An 18864-nucleotide genomic window follows, 5' to 3' on the forward strand; every position below is an offset into this window, starting at 1 on the left:
CACAGCATCCCCACCGGAACTCCTAATATTCTTTATCTTTTTTATTTCTTCATTTTTGAATTGTAAACAACCTTTTTCATCCAGTAAATGGTTTATCAATTTTTTCTCCTTCAGTTTTTTAAGTTTGTAGGCTAGCCATCTTCCTAGTTTATTTGCGTTTTCAAAAAAGTTCTGTTTTGATCTTTTAACTTGCTGTGCCAGTATTTCTGATTCTATTAAATTTAGTTTATATTTTATTATTTCCATTTGTCTTTTCAGTATTTTCTTTTGTGGATTTATTTGTAATTCTAGTTCTAGTTTTTTTTTAATTCTTCCCTTAACAGTATATGTTGTTGTCTTTTTTCTTTATTTTTTTCCTCCATGTATGTTATAGCTACACCTCTTAAGTATGCTTTGGCTATACCTCATAGATTTTGTAATGTTGTATCTTCTTTTTTATTTTCTTTAAAAAAAAGCTCCATTTCTTTTGTTGCTGATTCTATAAATTCTTTCTCTTTTAATATGGATGGGTTCAAGGTCCTCTTAGTTTTTTTGTATTCATTTCCATGTCATTTTTAAAGGATTATGGTCTACGCAAGTGCCTAATTCTATCTCAATCTCCTGCATGTTAGTTCTTAATTCAGGTGTCATCCAAATCATGTCAATTCTAGACCAGGATTTATGGCTATTTGACTAGAATGTATATTGTGATTTTCCTGGGTTCATTTCTCTCCAAGTATCTCGTACACCAATTTCCTCTATCATATTAAAAAAAAGTCTTAGGTAATCTTTTTCTTCCTCATTTTCCTGTTTTACTATTTTTATAGTCTAATATCCTGTCTACTACTGCATATATTACTACCAAAAGTATCTATTTTTGATGTAAAAATATTTCTACCATCACAATTCTTCCTTCTTCATCTGAATAAATCATTTTAGAATCTATTGTCTCTTTAACGTATACAGCTACTCCTCTCTTTTTTTGTTGTGCTGATGCATAATAGAGTTTCCCAATTTTGGGGTATTCTAAAAGTTTATAATATTGATGTTTTATATGTGTCTCTTGCAGACAAATTATATTAATATTTAATTTCTGTAATTTTTTAAAGATGCTGTTTCTTTTTGATGGGGAATTCAGTCCATTTTCATTTTCCTTCTCCGTTTTATTTACTTATATTTAGGTCTTGTTGAACTCTGCTCTCTTGCCATTCCCTCACCCTTTTGATCTAGCTTCTCTTTCTCTTCTTCTGTTTGCATAGTTGTTTCCTCTGTTGCTTGTTCTGTCTGTTTCTGGCCTTTTCTATCCTCTTGTTGATGTTGTATTCTTTCACCCAGGAATGTTCTGTTTCTCTCATCGAAATCTTCTGCCTTCCAAACTGAATCCAGTTGATATCTTGTATTGTTCCAGTTGATTAAGATTCCTTCTGGCCTTAACCATCTAAAGTTTACACCTTTTGCAATTAACTTTGTAGTCAAAAAGTGATATTTTTCTTGGGTGTCCCTTATTCTTTTAGGAATCTGCTTTACCACCACAATTTCTTTTATTTTTATATTATAATGGATCACCCCTAACTCTTCTCAGGATCGCATCTCTTATTTTCTTTATAAATCTTACATGTGTTTCCTCACATAGCTTGTATTCATTTGAAATATTTCATCCACTTCCATCTGTATCTCTATTCTATCTAATTTTAGAGCCTCTGCCAGTAGATTAATAATCACTTCTGCTATATCTTCCTCCTTGTCTTCAGGTATACTTTGGAATCTTAAATAATGTACAGCTTTCTCCATTTCCAAGGCTGCAACTGCTCCTTCTAAGCTTTGATTTGCTTGTTCTAGTCCAGTGATGGCGAACCTATGGTACGCATGCCAGAGGCGGCACTCAGAGCCCACTCTGTGGGCACACCTGCTGCCGCCAGCTCACAAAGGTCAATTAGGCCACCGCTGGCACCTGGAGTGGCAGCCCCACCCAGCAGCCTAGCAAGCTCGAGTAGAAGTGGTAGAACACCCCCCATGTGCTTGTTAGCCTGTGTGCAGAGGCTGATGGTGTCAGGCAGCAGCCGCCCCTGCCTTGCCTTGCCCCACAGCAATGGCACCCCCACCCTACCACCTGCCTTAACCCGCAGGACAAGCCTCCTGCCCACCGCCCTACCCACAAGAGACCCCCTGGATCTCCCCCAATCCTTCCCAGCCCCCACAGGCGTCCCCTCACAAGCAACATAAAGGTGGCCATGCCCACCCCGGCCATGCCCACTCAGTCTGCCATGACCACCACAGCCACACCCACCCAGTGGGCCATGCCCACCCACCCCCTGAGGGCACCACAATGCTGATGCGGCCATGGCACTTTGTGATAAATAAGGACTACTGGAACAAAGATTTTTATGGCTCAGGAACCACTTGTCTTTCTCCGGGGCCTGCTTGAACGCAAGGGTAGTGGAGTTATCTAGTGGTTGGGCTGCTTGTGTTTGCGGTCTTGTAGTCACTGGGGTTGCCATCTGTTCTGCTGGGTGCAAGGGCTTGACAATTTTGGGGGGGATATTGTTATACTGGGGCAGTCTCGACAAAGTATTGGCTAAAAAATTCTTTCCCTTTGGTAGGTAGCTGAGGGTAAAATTGAAGTGCCCACTGTGCCTGTTTTGGGGACAATTTCCTCAGGGTCTTCAGGGCTTCTAGGTTTTTATGATCAGTCAAAACTTGAAAAAGGATCTTGTTCTTTCCAGGAAGTACCCCAGGTGAGAAGTGCCCCTGACTACATAGGCTTTCTTCTTCCACACCACCCAATGTTGCTCTGTCTGTCAATTTTTTTTTATGTGTACGCACAAGGATGCAGCCGACCTTGGTTATTCTCTTGGAGTAGCACCACCCCTACAACCACATCACTGGCATCAGCCTGAATCACAAAAGACTTTTCAGGGTCTGGATGTCTCAACACCGGTTCGGAGGAAAAAAGTCTCTTTAGCTTTTTGAATGCTGCTTGGCATTCCATAGTCCATTTTAGCAGTTGGGTAGGTTTCGGTTTGTCCACCCCCCTCAGGCAATTCCCTCCCCATTACATTCTGCAGAAAGATACATCAAACCAAAGAGGAACTGAGTAAACAAAGCAAAGCTAAGCACAGCACAGGAGAGCTCTAAAGGGCCCCCCTCCCCTCACAATGGCAGCATCCCAACAGAGATCTACAGGGACCTGACATACGGACACTGTTGCAAGTTACCCTTTTCATTCTCTTGCAATGGCAAAGTCCCCACTGCTACGTTGCTGGCATCCAATTGGCTCAGCAGAAAACAATGTTTTAAGCTTTTCAAATGCTACCTGGCATTCCTTGGTACATTTTAGGTTGGCTAGTTTGTCCATTTGGTTTGTCCCCTCCCCTTTTGTCTTTAGGAAGTTAGTGATGAGGAGGGCTATTTGAACAAATGAAAGGGTAAACTGCCAGTAAAAATTGGCAAATCCTAGGAAGCTTTGCAGCTATTTCCTGGTTTGGGGACGTGCCCATTCCAGTATTCCCCACATCTTTTCCGGGTCCATTTCGACCCCTTTATAGGAGAGTCGATATCCCCAGGTAGTTAATTTTTTCTTTGTGAAACCCACATTTGGATAACTTATTATACAATTTGGCTATGCTGAGTTTTTTAAGCATCTCCCTGAACAACTTTACATGCTCCGCTTTCGTTTCAGTGTATATTACGATATCATCAAGATACACTAGGACCTGTTTGTACAAATGTTCATGGAGCACCTCATTTATCAGCTGTATTAATATGGCAGATGCTCCTTGCAGGCCAAAAGGGAGTACTTTGAACTGAAAGCAGCCTAGCAGGCAGTTGAAAGCTGTTTTCCATTCGTTTCCTTCCTTGATTCTGACCTGGTAATAAGCTTCAAGTCTAGCTTTGAATTTTTTTCCCAGCTGGGCCATCTACTACAGAGTGAAAACAACATTTGTTTTAAAAACTGTTGACCTTCTGGGACTATAAATACTCACTGAGCTGTGATTTCTAAGCCCAAGAATTGTTTGCAAAGAAAGAAAAACCTTGACTCTTGGCTAATCTTCTAGGGGGCGGGATTTACTGAAAAGCTTTTAGGTGGCTAAACATTCTGGACTACAATTTTGGCTTGTTGATAATTCTAAGACCCTGAGCAGACGAACTGTTATAAAACACTGCTTTCAATGATGCCTTGACAATTGGAAATGCATTGAGCTACAAAGCCATATATAAAGATAAGAACCATATAAGATTTGGATATTTGGATTTTAAGATTGGCTGGTTTGATAAGGCTAATCACAGAGACTATAGTGTCGGTGAAAGACTGTCTGGAGGGGAGAGACAAAATGGATGTTGCATACCTACCTAAAGGTGACAGGAAACCACACCTAATATTCCCTTCTGAAGGCCCTAGCCTGGAACATCAGAGATCTGCAGGAACAATACTCCAAGGCAAGGCAAATACTTTCCAGAAGGAAATGTATGCAATCTTGTTGCAGATTCAAATGACAATGGTTTTAAACCACAATGAGATTAAAAACAACTTTGATGACATAAATGAGCACATTTTCAACCTAAACCTACAATTAAAAATGATGATAAAGAATGTACAAACAAATCAGGTAATAGAATGCAAACCAGAAGAAAGTGACTTAAATAAGGAAGCTACATATGAAGAGAACTACAACTTAACACAAACAGAAGAAAATCTACAAGATTTCGCCACAACAATGAAAATGTAAAAGATATTTTATCTTTCAAGACTTCAAAACAAATTTGAGGATAAGAAACAAGATCTAACAAAATGGATTATAGAGCTGCCAGGAGAGTCTGAGAGACAAAAAGTGTACATCCTACTCAACTTGTTTCTCTTACTCTTAACAATACTTATAAAAATACAGGAATCCTCTGGCAAGCCGAACATACTGATTTGGAAAGCTACTTGGCAAAAGAAGAAGGCTAGAGCTAGATTCAAGAGATTTGATTCGACCGACCAGATGGAATACTATATGATTAAACACTTGTTTGAATATGGTTAAAAGAATAGATAAATTTTGGATGTAAAAGGGCTCTAAACTAAGAAGAATAAGATATATAAGTAGTATAGTATTTTTTATAATACATGAAATGTAAAAATACTGGGATGATGTTATGTCAGGGGTGTCAAACTCAATTTCATTGAGGGCCGCATCAGCATTGCGGTTGCCCTTGAGGGCCAGGTGGGTGTGGTCAGGGTGGTTGCGGCCTACTGGGTGGGCGTGGATGGAGTGGGTGTGGCCTACTGGGTGGGCATGGCCAGCTCTACCTCATTTGTATCAAGGGTGCCTGTGGAGGCCTGGGCAGGACTGGGACAGATCTGAGAGTCTCTGGCAGAAGGGGGTGGGACCAGGGCAAGTGCCAAGGCATGGTCCATTGGAGGAGCCACACTGTTCCTCTCAGGCCATGCAGGGGGAGGCTGGATGGTGGTACAGGCTGCCCAGAGCCCTGGGCAGCAGAGGTCAAATGCCCAGCCTGGCCCATGAGCACCTGCAGCACCAAGCCCAGCCCCACTTCCCCAAGGGAGCGTGCAGCTGCACTTACCTCCTCCTCAAGGCTGCTGCGGGTGTGCTTGCTCTCCTTAGCCAGATTGCTCATGATGGGTACAAGGGCAAAGTCAGAGGGAGGCCCATTCCCTCTCCATGGGAGGGCCAAGGCAGCGGGGGCCGTTCCCTCACTGTTTCCAGGATGTCTTCTTGTGCCACATGAAACCACTTCACGGGCCGCATCCGGCCCTCGGGCCTTGTGTTTGACATGTCTGATGTATGTGAATGAAAAGTTTGGATACTTAAAGGTAACTAATTTGGAGAAAATTATAACTACAAGAAAAGATGTTATATGTGGAGGTTATAAGATATATAAGTAGTATAGTATTTTTTTATAATATATAAAATATGAAAATATTGGGATGATGTATGTGAATGAAAAGTTTGGATATTTAAAGGTAATAAATTTTGAGAAAATTATGACTGATAAGAATAGTTTGAATACTGAGGGGAAATTAAACTTAAATAAGAATTTTGAAAACAGGACACATAGCGTTTCCCTGAAAATAAGACCCAACCGGAAAATAAGCCCTAGCATTTCTCAGGATACTTGTTAATATAAACCCTACCCCCAAAATAAACCCCACTTAAGATCGTTAGCCAGATGGAAGCATTTAGTATGTCTATTGCAACACACGATGTATTGAATTATAAAATCTTATAAAGACACAAATAACCTGCGCACTTGATAACGAACGGACGTGTCTCATAATTCAATACGTCGTGTGTTGTAATGAATGTACTTAATGCACTCATGTGAAATAAAGAAACATTTTCTGAATTTTGGTGCCTGCAATTTTTGTCGCTTTTGTGTGGACAATCACTCTTAACTGTCATTATTTTTGTTGCCACTTTTGTCTCGTAAGTCTTCAATTAACATTTGATTTAATGCAGACATATCAAACACAAGGCCAGTGGGCTGACCTGGAGATCGCCAGGCAGGCACCTCAATCAGTAAGCAGAGGCATGGGGGAAGGCACACAAACTCATATGCTGGACACACCTCCCTCCATCTGTCTTTGCTTGCCCACGGCTGCAATGGGATAAGCGGCCAAGTGGCACATCCAACAGGCTGGAAAATGTGCCTTCCCTCATGCCTCTGTTTGCTGTTGGTACCACTGCTGCCAGGCGAGGCAAGTGTTCAGGTTGGGGTACGGGTGGCCTGGCTGTAGGGCCCTGAGGTGCACAGGTGAAGGCCAGCTCCGAGACTGTATTCGGCCAGGGCAGAGCAGGGAGTCCTGGCTGCCTCTTGGGGCCAGGGGCTCCCTAACCTTCCTGTTCGTCAGGGCTGTGATGGGTGCAGTGATGGGAGGCTCATGCCATATGTGTGGCAAAGTTAGAGGATGAGATTGGATGTGCAAGGGCCACAGCATGGCACCACCCCAACTCACCACTTGCCTCTCCTCCAGTTTGCGATGGCAGCACCAGAAGCAGGCAGAGGCACACGGGGAGGCCCGTGATCTGGCCTGCCAGTTGTGCCCCATGGCCGTCTGCCCCATCACAGCCATGGGCAAGCAAAGACAGATGGTGGAATAGAGTGGGTGGGTGGCTATGGGGTGCATCCGGCAGGCAGGATTGCATGCTTCCCCCTGTGCCTCTATCTCCACCTGCTGCTTGGAGGGCTGGCCTGGTGGTTGTAGCACTCAGACTCACATGTGCTGCATAGGCAATGCAGCCCCAGAGTGCTCCGGCCAAAAAGGCTGGTGAGCTGCAGCTGCTGCTGGACACTATTGGCTCCTGAGCGCTCACCTCCTGCTGTGTGTGCACCAGGGGGATGCCCAGCTAGGGTGGGCCATGGCTGAGGTGGCGGGGGCTGGTCTGTCACCATCTCTGGGGCAGCCCCAAGGACCAGATATGGGCCCATCCAGCCCACGGGCCTTCTGTTTAGCATGTCTGTTGTACATGAAAAAATAAGACATCTCCTGAAAATAAGCCCTAATGTGTCTTTTGGAGCAAAAATTGATATAAGGCCTGATCTTATTTTTGGGGAAACACAGTATAATAGAAAGATAAAATAACATAAGATAGTATCTTTCAATAGGCATTCAACAGACTTTAAATGAAGAGTGAAATGTTTATTTAACAAGTTCAGACAACAGGCAAATAAATTAAGCAGCTGTCAAGGGGATTTCAAAATGTGCATTTTATAGAATACTTAAGAAATTAGAAATTTTGTGGAGCATAAATCACTTAGTAAGAAACTTAATGTATTTCAGAATCTCAAAGATAAAATTCTTACTTTTCCCTCCTTGATTTTGGTTCCAATTATCTGACGTCTTTGCTGGATTATTTCTATAAGAAGGTCACATTCTTCCATCAACTTGGATTCTTGTCGAGACGCATTCACCTAAAGAATAGATCAACTTATTACACTGAATAAATCTAAAAACATTAAAAACAAGATAAAACTAACGAAGTTGCATTGTTTCACATCCATATTTTTTAAATGCTATTAAACTTGAATGAATGCTTGAATTCTGAAAACAATATAGTTTCTCAGATAATATTGATACAAGTAACTATAATATATGGGTTGTCAAGGTTCCGACTAATGGACCCCAACAAATCAGAACTTCATGGCTTAAAGTTTCCTCAAAGTACATGTTTATTGGATACTTAATATCGGCATGGTCAAACGTGAAACCAACTCTAAACTCCCCTTGCCAGGAATAAAATGGAATTAAATGTAACACTTCCCTCCCCCTACTATGCTATTGATCACACTACCCAATGAGGGCAATTGGCAGGCTCTGTGACGCTTCTTCTCTCCACTTTCCACTACCTGTGGGAATGACCTTGGTTCCCACAGGACTGCTCCGTGTTTAGTCTAGCAATACTTTTGGTTTCTTCCCCCCCCTTCCTCCCAACCTAGGTGGCAACTGAAAACAACAAAGATGGCTTCAGCCAGGTTCATTTCAGAAGTTGACAGTCAGACTCCCCTAAAGAGAAAGAAGTTCCTGAAAAATAACAAGCATAGATACACATTAGTGTTTTACTAATTTTCTACTCTATCGCCTGGAGTTTCCCCAGCTTTTGGGGATGTTTATGATGAAATTTCTGTATTAATCTATCAGTCTTTACATCTTTGCTCTTTACCCAGTTAGCTTCTGACAAAGAATAACCTTTCCATTGAACTAGGTACTATAATTTCCCTTTATACACTCTAGAATCGAGAATCCATTTTATTTCATAATGGGTGTCACCCGCCACCATAATAAAACCTGGAGCTATTTGGGGTGCTGGTCTCAGTGTCAATTATATAACTGGTTTCAACAAACTGCAATGAAAAACTGGATGCATTTCCCTCAAGAATCATGGGAATTTTAGCTCCACTGTGACGAGGTTTATAATTTTTACGATGGGGACAGGACCGATGAATTTAGATCCCAGTTTTTTACATGGTAGTTTTAATTTTGGGTATTTGGTTGAGAGATAGACTTTCTCTCCTACATGAAATAATTTCTGGGGTGGGGACTGCCTCTTATGTGCTTCCTCCTTTTGAATCTTTGTGGGTTTGGCTAACACATGTTTGATGTTTGCCCAAGCGCCTTTTAGCGAGCTTACCCACAAAGTCGGTGTTTGTAAGGAGAGGGGTTCTTGGGAATATTCAGGCACAGAAATGAATTCCCTGCCAGTAGCTATTTTAAAAGGGGTACGTCCAGTACTGCTGTGTACAGTATTGTTGTATGCCACTTCAGCAAAAGGCAGAAGGTCTGCCTAATTAGTTTGCTGATAGTTAACACAGCATCTCAGGCATTGTTCTACCATTGTGTTTGCTCGTTCAGCAGTTCCATTTGTACTCAGATGAAAAGCCAAGCTGAGTCCCTGGGTGCATCTGATCAGTTTCGTGAATTCCCTCCAGAATTTTGCTGGAACTGAACCCCTCAGTCTGATATTTATTTATTTATTTATTTATGAGACTTATATACCGCTTTAAGTGCAAGCACTCTCTAAGCGGTGTACACCAGTAAGCAATGTGTATATATATATATATATATATATATATATATATATATATATATTTACATTGCCCCCAACAATTGGGTCCTCATTTTACCTACCCGGGAAGGATGGAAGGCTGAGTCAACCTTGAGCCGGTGAGATTTGAACCGCTGACCTGCTGAACACAGTCAGCTAAAGTGGCCTGCAGTACTGCACTCTAACTGCTGCGCCACCTCGGCTCTTCTTGGTGCCCCGTGGAGTTGGTAGATATGTTTTTAAAATAGGTTTGCCAATTTCTGGGTGGGAGACCAGGACAAGCTACAAAATGAGCCTGCTTTGAGAAAAGGTCAATAACAGTATAACAAATCATTGTATTTCTACTATTTTCAGGGAGTTCTAGATGAAGTCCGTTGCAATTTCCTCCCATGGCTGGGATGGGTCTGCTACTTGTTGTAACAGCCCAGGGGGCTTCCCGGGTCTTTTTTCATAGCTGCACAGATTGCACAGCTCTTTTAATATCCTTTTTCATTCCTGATCACCAGAACTGCTGCCTTACCAAGTGTAAAGTCTTTAAAAACCCAAAGTGGCTGGCTTGCTTGGCATCGTGGCTTTATTGCAAGGCTTGAACTCTGAGTGCTAGGAAGGTATAACTTGGAGCCTTTCCAGGCTAATTCATCTCCATATGTCAACACTTGTCTGTTCTCTCTGAACCAGGGGTCAGAGTTTCTGTGTCAAGCTGCTTTCGAGGCTGGTGTATTGCTTTCAAGTTTGGTATCTAATGGTCATTTGAGAGGCCTTTTATGGTGAGGAGATGTGTCAGACCCTCAAACTATCCATTCATTTCATTGTATTTTTGAGTACTGCCATTCTGTTGGAGGGGGAGGTTTCACTCTTTTGGGAGGGAGGACGATCTATGGGCTGTATTTCCTTTACTTTGTTCTTCCTACCTTTGATGCATACCTCTTGGTGTAAAAGGGAAGAGGAATGTGACTGGGTCCATCTGTCTTATCTCTGCTATGCTAGGAAGAGACCGGGAGGAACATGAAATGCCTGAGAACTGTGGTTTTATCACTTTGGTTTTCATAACAACTTCACACCTATGAATATGAGCCGAGGTGGCGCAGCAGTTAGAGTGCAGTACTGCAGGCCACTTTAGCTGACTGTGTTCAGCAGGTCAGCGGTTCAAATCTCACCGGCTCAAGGTTGACTCAGCCTTCCATCCTTCCGCGGTAGGTAAAATGAGGACCCAGATTGTTGGGGGAAGTGTAAATATATATATATATACATTGCTTACTGGTGTACACCGCTTAGAGAGTGCTTGCACTTAAAGTGGTATATAAGTCTCATAAATAAATAAATAAATAAATAAATAGGCCGAAATCATACTGGATCATTGGGCACTGGGGAGGGGTTTGAAAGGAGAGTTTACTGTAATGTTTTGCATGAGTTTTCTTCAGATCCTGCCTTGTATTCTGCTATCACTATGTCCCAATAAATGTTCCTTTTGAAACGATGCTAGTTTCAGGAATTCTGCTTTTCTGGGATTGCTACCTGAGGCAGGACCTTACATTAGGCAAGATCTGCAAAGTGATCAGTCCAGAGAGGCATCAGATCTACTGTAGGGACCATGCACACCATGTCGTTCCATGACAGCGAGCAAGTTGAAACTGAGTGCAGGGAAGAGTCCGCCTCCAAGACACATCCTCAAGAGAGCCCCTCCAGATGGATGGAGGAAATGGTTGCCATGGAGGAATCCATGAGGCCGAGGTGGTTGGTCGGTGTGGGAAAAAGGGAAGCCTGGGATGAAAAGGCCAAGTGAGTAACCTGTGCCCGGAGCAGCCGAAAACAGGGCTGGAGGTGTGACTTGGAACTACTTTATGATGATGAGGAAACCAAGGGAAAACAGGATCCAACTGACCAGATCCTGAAATGAGCAACAAACTTCATGGTGGAAGCCTTTCAGGATTTGAAGACAAAATCTAAATTCCTCAGAGAGAGGAGAGAGGAACGACTCAAGGAGGTGGCACAAAGCAAGAGCAAGTCGGCAACTACCAAAATTGCAGTGGGGACAGCTGGCTCTACAGGGACGGCAGCAACCACTCCCACTGCCTCAGTGAGCCAGCCCACAAGCAGCCAGGGGAAGAGCCCTGCAGCCTGAATTGGAATTGGCCCTCATTGGGGTGAAATTTGATGGAGACCCCCAACAGTTGGGATTTTTCCTTATTCATGTCCTCACCTACATGGAAGTGTATGGAAGAACCCTTCCCAGCAAGGAAGCTAGGATCAGGGTTGTCACTCTGGCCCTAGAAGATGCTGCAGCCCAGTGAATGATGACCCTGCACAACTCCGATGCCCTGGAGCTCTGAAACTTTAACTGCTTCATGACTACCCTGAGGCAGTGTTTCAAAGACCATCTGGACAATTGAAAGGTGCAAGATCACATAAAGACAGTGAGGCAGGGATGTCACCCTGTAGCCGAATACACGGAGGAATTCCGAGACCTGGCATGCCACCTCAACTGACCAGAGGACATCTTTGTGAGCTGCTTTAAAGACAGGCTCAACAATGATTTATATAATGCCTCCATTGCCCATAAAGCCCCAGCCTGCCTGCATGACTGGTGCATCCTGGCTGAAGAAATGGAGATCGACCAGAATCGCAACCAATACCAGTCAGGCAGGGTCTTGAAGCAGACTCTGCCAAAGAAGAAAGGAGAGGCAGTCAAACCCACAACAGCTCAACCTCATTCCACCACTTGCTTTAAAAGTGGCAAGGAAGACTATCATGCTCTGGAATGCCACACAAAAACCCCAGCAAAGAAGGGAGACTGACTGTCTGGAGGGAAGCCAACAAAACCAGCTCAATGCCGAAAGGACACAGCCCTGAAGAGTATGGTGGTTGTAGAGTTCCTCCCAACCCCAAAATCAGAAGGGAGAACTCCCACCTCACCAGAGGACAAACCGGGTATGCCCAAAAGTGATCACAAAGATTACCCCTTGGTAAATGGGTTGATCACACCAGTAAAAATGCTCATAGAACTGTTAATCCTGGGCAAGAGAAAAAAAAGTGGCCCTAACTGCCCTCCAAGATTTGGATTGCACCAGGTGCCTGATCAGTCCAACCTTAGTAGGGAAACTGGGGGTGGGGGGGGTGTCTGATTGAGAAGGTTAAAGAACCCAATTGCATTCTGCCAACTTGATGGGTCTGTTGTAGGGGGCATCGCAGCCAGTTTTGCTACAGAACCCCTGGGATTAGTTATGGAAGGCCACTTAGAGACTCTAACCTTCATAGTGGCACCAGGCATAGAACAGCCTTTTGTCCTGGGGTTAACCTGGCTGAAGAAGTGGAACCTACTAGTGGATTGGAAAGAGGGATGCTTGAAGTTAACTAAAGGGAAAAAAACCTGAGCGACTTCCGGTGGATCTGCGCGCGCGATGGCGGCTACTTTGTAGCCGTCCTCCTGGGTAAGTGTAAGAATCGCTATGAACAGCGGACATCAGCTGTTCAGCGGTTCAAAACCCCCTCCCGGGCAAAGGGGGGGTAGAGAGTTGTCTGAATAGTGGTAGAGTCTCTTATGCACCCCCCAAGTTTTTTTTGGGGGGGGTGTGAAAAGAGTGCTCCCACGGAGTTCAGACTGTCTCCGCTTCCCAGCTGCTTTTGTCCTTAGGGACAAAACGAGCCGCTGCAACCACCTCCGTGATTAAAGCTAACTGGTGAGTTTTTTTTTATAAACGGACAGAGCTGAGTAGAGGATTTATTTTTTGCTTTCTTTGATTTATTTGGATTTTAAGTTTTAAGATTTGTTTTTACTTTTATACTCCTTCTTTTTATTTTTTTTCCTTTGTTGAAAGGGAAAGTAAAATGGTGATCGGCAAGCCTCTCGGTGGTTTTTTTTTTTTTTTCGGAAGCTAGAATGCTGACCGGCAGGCCTTTTGGTGTCTCTTTTTTTCCCTTTCCTTTTTTCTTTTTTGTTTTTTTTTTATGATCGGAATGGAATGTTAGTATTATTATTTTTGTTTAATTTTCGTGTTTTGTTTTTTGTACTTTTTGGCACGTTTAAAAAATGGAACGGATTTTTTCTATCTAATTATTTTTTTTTCTTCTCCTCCTTTTTCTTTTTTTGAATTCCTTTTTTTTATTATAATGATCCCCTCTTGAAGGATTTTTTTTTTGAATTTATGGAGTTAATTTCTTTTTTTTTTTTTTTTGCTTAATTCTTGCAATTTTTAAGAAGGAGTAAAGTTTTTTTAAGATGGCTCCAAAGCGTCCAGTAATCTCTACAGCTTCCAAGGTGGCTTCTTCTTTGGTGTTATCATCAGGGCAACAACCTAAATTAATAGCTTCACCTTCTTCCTTGCCACAGTCAACAATGGTGAAGGACTTGCAAGATATGATGGGAGATGTTATACTTCAAATTAGGGGAGAAATGAAAGAGATTTTAGAGGAAAATAATAAGACTTTGAGGCAAGAGATAGTTCTGACTTTAAAAGGAGTTGCCTCTATTCTTGAAAAGTTGAATTCTCGCGTAGAAGAGGTAGAAGAAAAAGTGGAATTCATGGAGGAAAAATTTGAAAGTATGGAAAAAGAGATGAAAAATTTTCAAGATGAGATTCTTATGCTTCAATATAAACAAATGGAATATGCCTTAAGAATTAGAGGTTTACATGAGTCTATGCAAGGAGATTTGAGAGAGATGGTGGCAAAGGACTTTGCTGTGATTTTGAATAGAGAAGAAGAGGAAATACTTAGTGGAATTGATCAGACATTTAGAGTTAACTCTGTGGTGGCAGAGCAAAAGAATTTGCCAAGAGATGTGGTAATTTACTTTGGGAAAAGATCCCTGCGCAATGAAATTCTACAAGCTTTTTATAAGAAGAGGTTTCAAATTGCTTCACAAGATGTTATAATTTTAAAGGAGATCCCACCAAAAATTTTAAGAAGAAGAAAGGAGTTTGTTTTTTTAGCAGACGAACTTAAAAAGAGACAAATTTTGTTTAGATGGGATGTTCCGACTGGAATGGTGGTGAGCTACCTGGGGATATGTTATAGTCTTAATACTGTTTCTAAAGCAAAAGATTTTTATACTTCGGTCCTGGGGGTATGCTCATCGTCACCTTTTATGTTTAAAGCTTTGGAAGAAGAAAAGGCAGAACTGCAGTCTGAAGTGCTTAGAATTATGAAAATTGGGAAAATTCAGTTTGAGGGGCCTCAACAAGTAGAGATGGAGGAGCAGAAGATAACCTGTGCAACATATAATTGTAAAGAAAAGGATCAACAGAAGAAGTTTAAGGAAGTTCCACAAGTATTGGTTCCTGAACCTGCGGGAGAAGTAGGATTTATAAATTCTTTGGAGCAACCTTTAAGGCCAGAACCGCAGTCTGAAAAGCCTATATTAATTAAAAATGGGAGGCCTCAACAAGTAGAGATGGAGGAGCAGAAGATAACCTGTGCAACATATAATTGTAAAGAAAATGATCAACAGTAGAAGTTCAAGGAGGTTCCACAAGTATTGGCTTCTGAATTTGCGGGAGAAGTAGGATTTATAAACTCTTTGGAGCAATCTTTAAGGGCAGAATTGCAGTCTGAAGAGCCTATATTAATTAAAAATGGGAAATTTCAGTTTGAGGGGCCTCAACAAGTCGAGATGAAAGACCAGAGGACAACCTGTGCAACATATAAACGTAAAGAAAAAGTAACATATAAACGTAAAGAGAAAGACCAACAGAAGAAGGAGGTTGAGGAAGCTTCACAGGTATTGGTTCCTGAGTTTGTGGGAGAACCAGGACTTACAAATTTTTTGGAGCGACCTTCAAGGGCAGATTTTAATGCATTTTTTTCGATGTTTATGGACAAGAGAGACTGATAAGGATTGTGTTTATAGTGGATGCAACTGGCTATTGGACAGAAGATTATGGAGACTGAATGAAAATTTTAGAATTGTGGATGGAATTTGTTATTGGTAAAGATTTAAATGTGTATAAGGGAATTTTAATGTTTTAAGTAATGTTTAAATTTGTGTTTTGGAGGGAGTTTATAAAGAATGATGGATAATAACATAAGTATGATATGAAAAGGTTCAGAGTATATTATAATGTGTTTAATGATTGGTTTTATTATTATATTATTATTATTATTATTATTATTATTTTTAAGAGAAGATAACTTGTTTAATTAAATGTATCTAGATTTGTTTAGGATTTATATGTCTTTTAAGTTTTTTTTTGATAGGAGAGAAGATTATGGAGATTGAATGAAAATCTTAGATAAGAAGTTTAAGTTTAAGTATTTAGTTTAAGTATTCAAAGAGTATTTAGTTTTAATGGTATAATGAAGGTTTATATGTTTATTTTTGTGTTCTAGGATAAAGAAAGAGGGAGAGATTAGATTTTATATTGTAGGTATAGATATTCAAAGAAAGTAATGTTTAAATTTGTGTTTTGGAGGGAGTTTATACAGAATGATGGATAATAATATAAGTATGATACTAGAAAATGTTTAGAGTATATTATAATGTGTTTAATGATTGCAATTATTATTTTTTAGAGAAGATAACCTATTTAATTTAATGTATTTAGATTTGTTTAGGATTTATATGTGTTTTAAGTTTTTCTTTTCTTTTTCTGAAAAATTTTAATTAAGCCTGTACTCAGCTCTGGGAAGGTTGGGGGAGGGTTTGGGAGGTTTGGGGAGGTGGGGGAGGGTATGGGAGGGTGGGGGGGTTTGGGGAGGGGATTTGTTTTGTAAAATTTTAAAAACTTTCAATAAAAAAAGGGAAAAAAACCCCTCACCAAATAGGCACAACCGCCCAAAGAAGGAACCAGCCCAAGAAGTATCAGCCACAATGAGTGTTGAGACCTCGCAGGCCATACCAGGACCTGGCTGAGGTCTTCAGCAAGAGGAGTTCAGATGAGTTTCCCCCCTGTCAGCCCACGGGCTGTGCCATGGAAATCATCCTGGGGGCTAAACTACCAAAGCCAAAGCTGTATTCGATGACCTCCCAGGGAACTAGATGAACTGTGCTGGTTCATAGACAAAAATCTGGCCTGTGGCTTCATCCAGCCAGCCAGACCCCGGGTGGCAGCACCCATGCTATTTCAAGAGAAAAAATATGGGTCTCTTTGTCTCTGCATTGATTACAGGGGCTTAAACACAGTGTCAATGGAAAATGTATACCCCTTGTCCCTCATGAAAGACATGCTGGCCCACCTCTCAAAGGGAGTGATATTTTCGAAGTTAGAACTGTGGGAAGCATACTACCAGTCAGAATCAGGAAAGGGGATGAGTAGAAGACCGCTTTCAACTTACTCCTGGGTTGCTTCCAATTTAAGGTGCTCCCATTTGGATTACAAGGGCCCCCTGTTGTGTTCATGCAACTGATCAACAAAGTGCTACATGAGCATCTGTATAAGGGAGTTTTTGTGTACCTGAACGATATATTAATTTACATCGAAATGAAAGTTGAGTATGTGAAACTAGTCAAAGTGGTTCTGAACAAACTTTGGGTGGCTAAGCGATATGCAAAAGGAGTGAAGATGGATCTGGAAAAAGTACGGGCTGTCTTGGAATGGGCAGCCCCCTCACCAGAAAGCAATTACAGAGTTTCTTGAGCTTTGCAAATTTCTATCAGCAATTTATCCCCTCCTTCGCACAGATTTCACTCTCTATCACAAACCTATTAAAGACTAAGGGAGTGGATAAACCAAAGCCCAGCCAGCCTCTGAAATGGACTATGGAATGCCAAGCTGCATTTGAAAAACTAAAGAAGCTCTTCTCGGCAGAGCCAGTGCTAAAATACCCAAAGCCAGAGAAACCCTTCGTAATCCAAGCCGATGCCAGTGATGTAGCGGTGGGTGTGGTACTACTCCAAGAGAATGAAAAGGGCCAATTACAACCCTGTGCTTACACTTCCAAAAAGCTATCCGAGACCAAACAATATTATTATTATTGTTATCGATCATCGCATAGTCAGCCTATTATTATTATTATTATTATTATTATTAATCATCGCACAGTCAGCCAGATGTTTAGACTAGATTTGGCATTTGTCTACCTATCGAGTCCTTACCCAGGACCTGGGATAGGCAGATGTGGATGTTTGATGGTATTACAGATATCGTCGCAGGATGGAAGCAGTTCCTAGTAAGGCCGCCTTTTGCAATTGACTAATGACGAATTTGTCAATGCCAATGGTTTTCAAGTGGTGCTCCAGTTGTTTTGGGATTGTACCCAAGGCGCCTATGACTGTTGGTACTACCCTTGCTTGCTTTTGCCACAGTCTTTCTATTTCTATTTGTAGGTCTTTGTATTTTGTTATCTTCTCCAGCTCTTTCTCTTCTATTCTGCTGTCTCCAGGCACTGCCACATCCACTATCCAGACTTTTTTGTCTTTTTTATCGACAATTGTTAAGTCTGGGGTGTTATGTTGCAGGTGCTTGTCTGTTTGAATTCTGAAGTCCCAGAGCAGTTTAATTTTATCATTTTCTATGACTTTCTCTATTTTATGATCACACCAGTTTTTGCTTACAGGCAAATGATATTTTTTGCAGATCTTCCAATGCACCATTGTTGCTACTTTGTCATGCCACTGCTTGTAGTCAGTCTGTGCGATCTTCTTGCAACAGCTTACCAGGTGGTCCACTGTTTCTTCAGCTTCTTTGCATAGGCGGCACTTACTGTCTGTTGCTGTCTTCTCAATTTTGACGTTATATGCATTTGTCCTTAAGGCTTGGTCTTGTGCAGCCAGAATTAGTCCCTCGGTCTCTTTCTTCAATTTTCCTGCTCTTAGCCATTGCCAGGTCTTGTTATTATCTGTTTTCCCAGCTATTTTTTTAATGTATTGGCCATGTAGTGCTTTGATGATGATGATGATAATGTTGATGTTGATGATGATGATGATGATGATTATTTACCTCTTCTATTTGTTAGGAGCCTATTGGATTACGAATTTTGATTTACTTGGTGGATTACAAAGTATGACTAAAAGATAAAGATGAGCGTTCCAAATCTATCTAAAGCTGGAAAAAAAGTAACTTGTGCTCCCTCCTTTGCTTCTGCAAGTCCAGTTTATCAGAGATGAATTGATACAATGCTCCAACAAGAAAAGGCTAACAACTTCTAAAAGGAAACACAAGCAACACTACAAGCAATCCAAGAGGCAATTGCTACTCACATGGCAGTTACAACGAGATTAAGACCTAGATACAATTGAAAGAGATGGAGAAGGAAAATGGGATCCTGTCAGTGAATATAAATAGACTGAATTCCCCCTCAAAAAGGAATTTTTTTTACACAACTACAAAAACTAAAAATAGATATAATTTGCCTTCAAAAAACACATATTAAGAGACAACACTATAAATTGTTAGAACAACCAAAA

At 41.5% G+C, this 18864-nt stretch overlaps 1 protein-coding gene across 6 annotated transcripts in view; it reads right to left on the reverse strand.

Annotated features, from left to right (window-relative positions):
- Positions 1 to 18864, reverse strand: part of MID1 (midline 1) — a 422175-nt gene that overhangs the window by 78876 nt on the left and 324435 nt on the right. For all 6 annotated transcript variants that reach the window (XM_039319806.1, XM_039319976.1, XM_039319559.1 and 3 more), the window contains one exon: positions 7786 to 7893. In XM_039319806.1, the coding sequence (XP_039175740.1) occupies positions 7786 to 7893 (108 nt within the window). The remainder of the gene's footprint in view (positions 1 to 7785; positions 7894 to 18864) is intronic.

This window comes from Crotalus tigris, unplaced genomic scaffold (assembly GCF_016545835.1).
Source record: "Crotalus tigris isolate CLP2741 ecotype Arizona unplaced genomic scaffold, ASM1654583v1 scf7180000017543.2237141, whole genome shotgun sequence".
Lineage (NCBI taxonomy): Eukaryota > Metazoa > Chordata > Lepidosauria > Squamata > Viperidae > Crotalus > Crotalus tigris.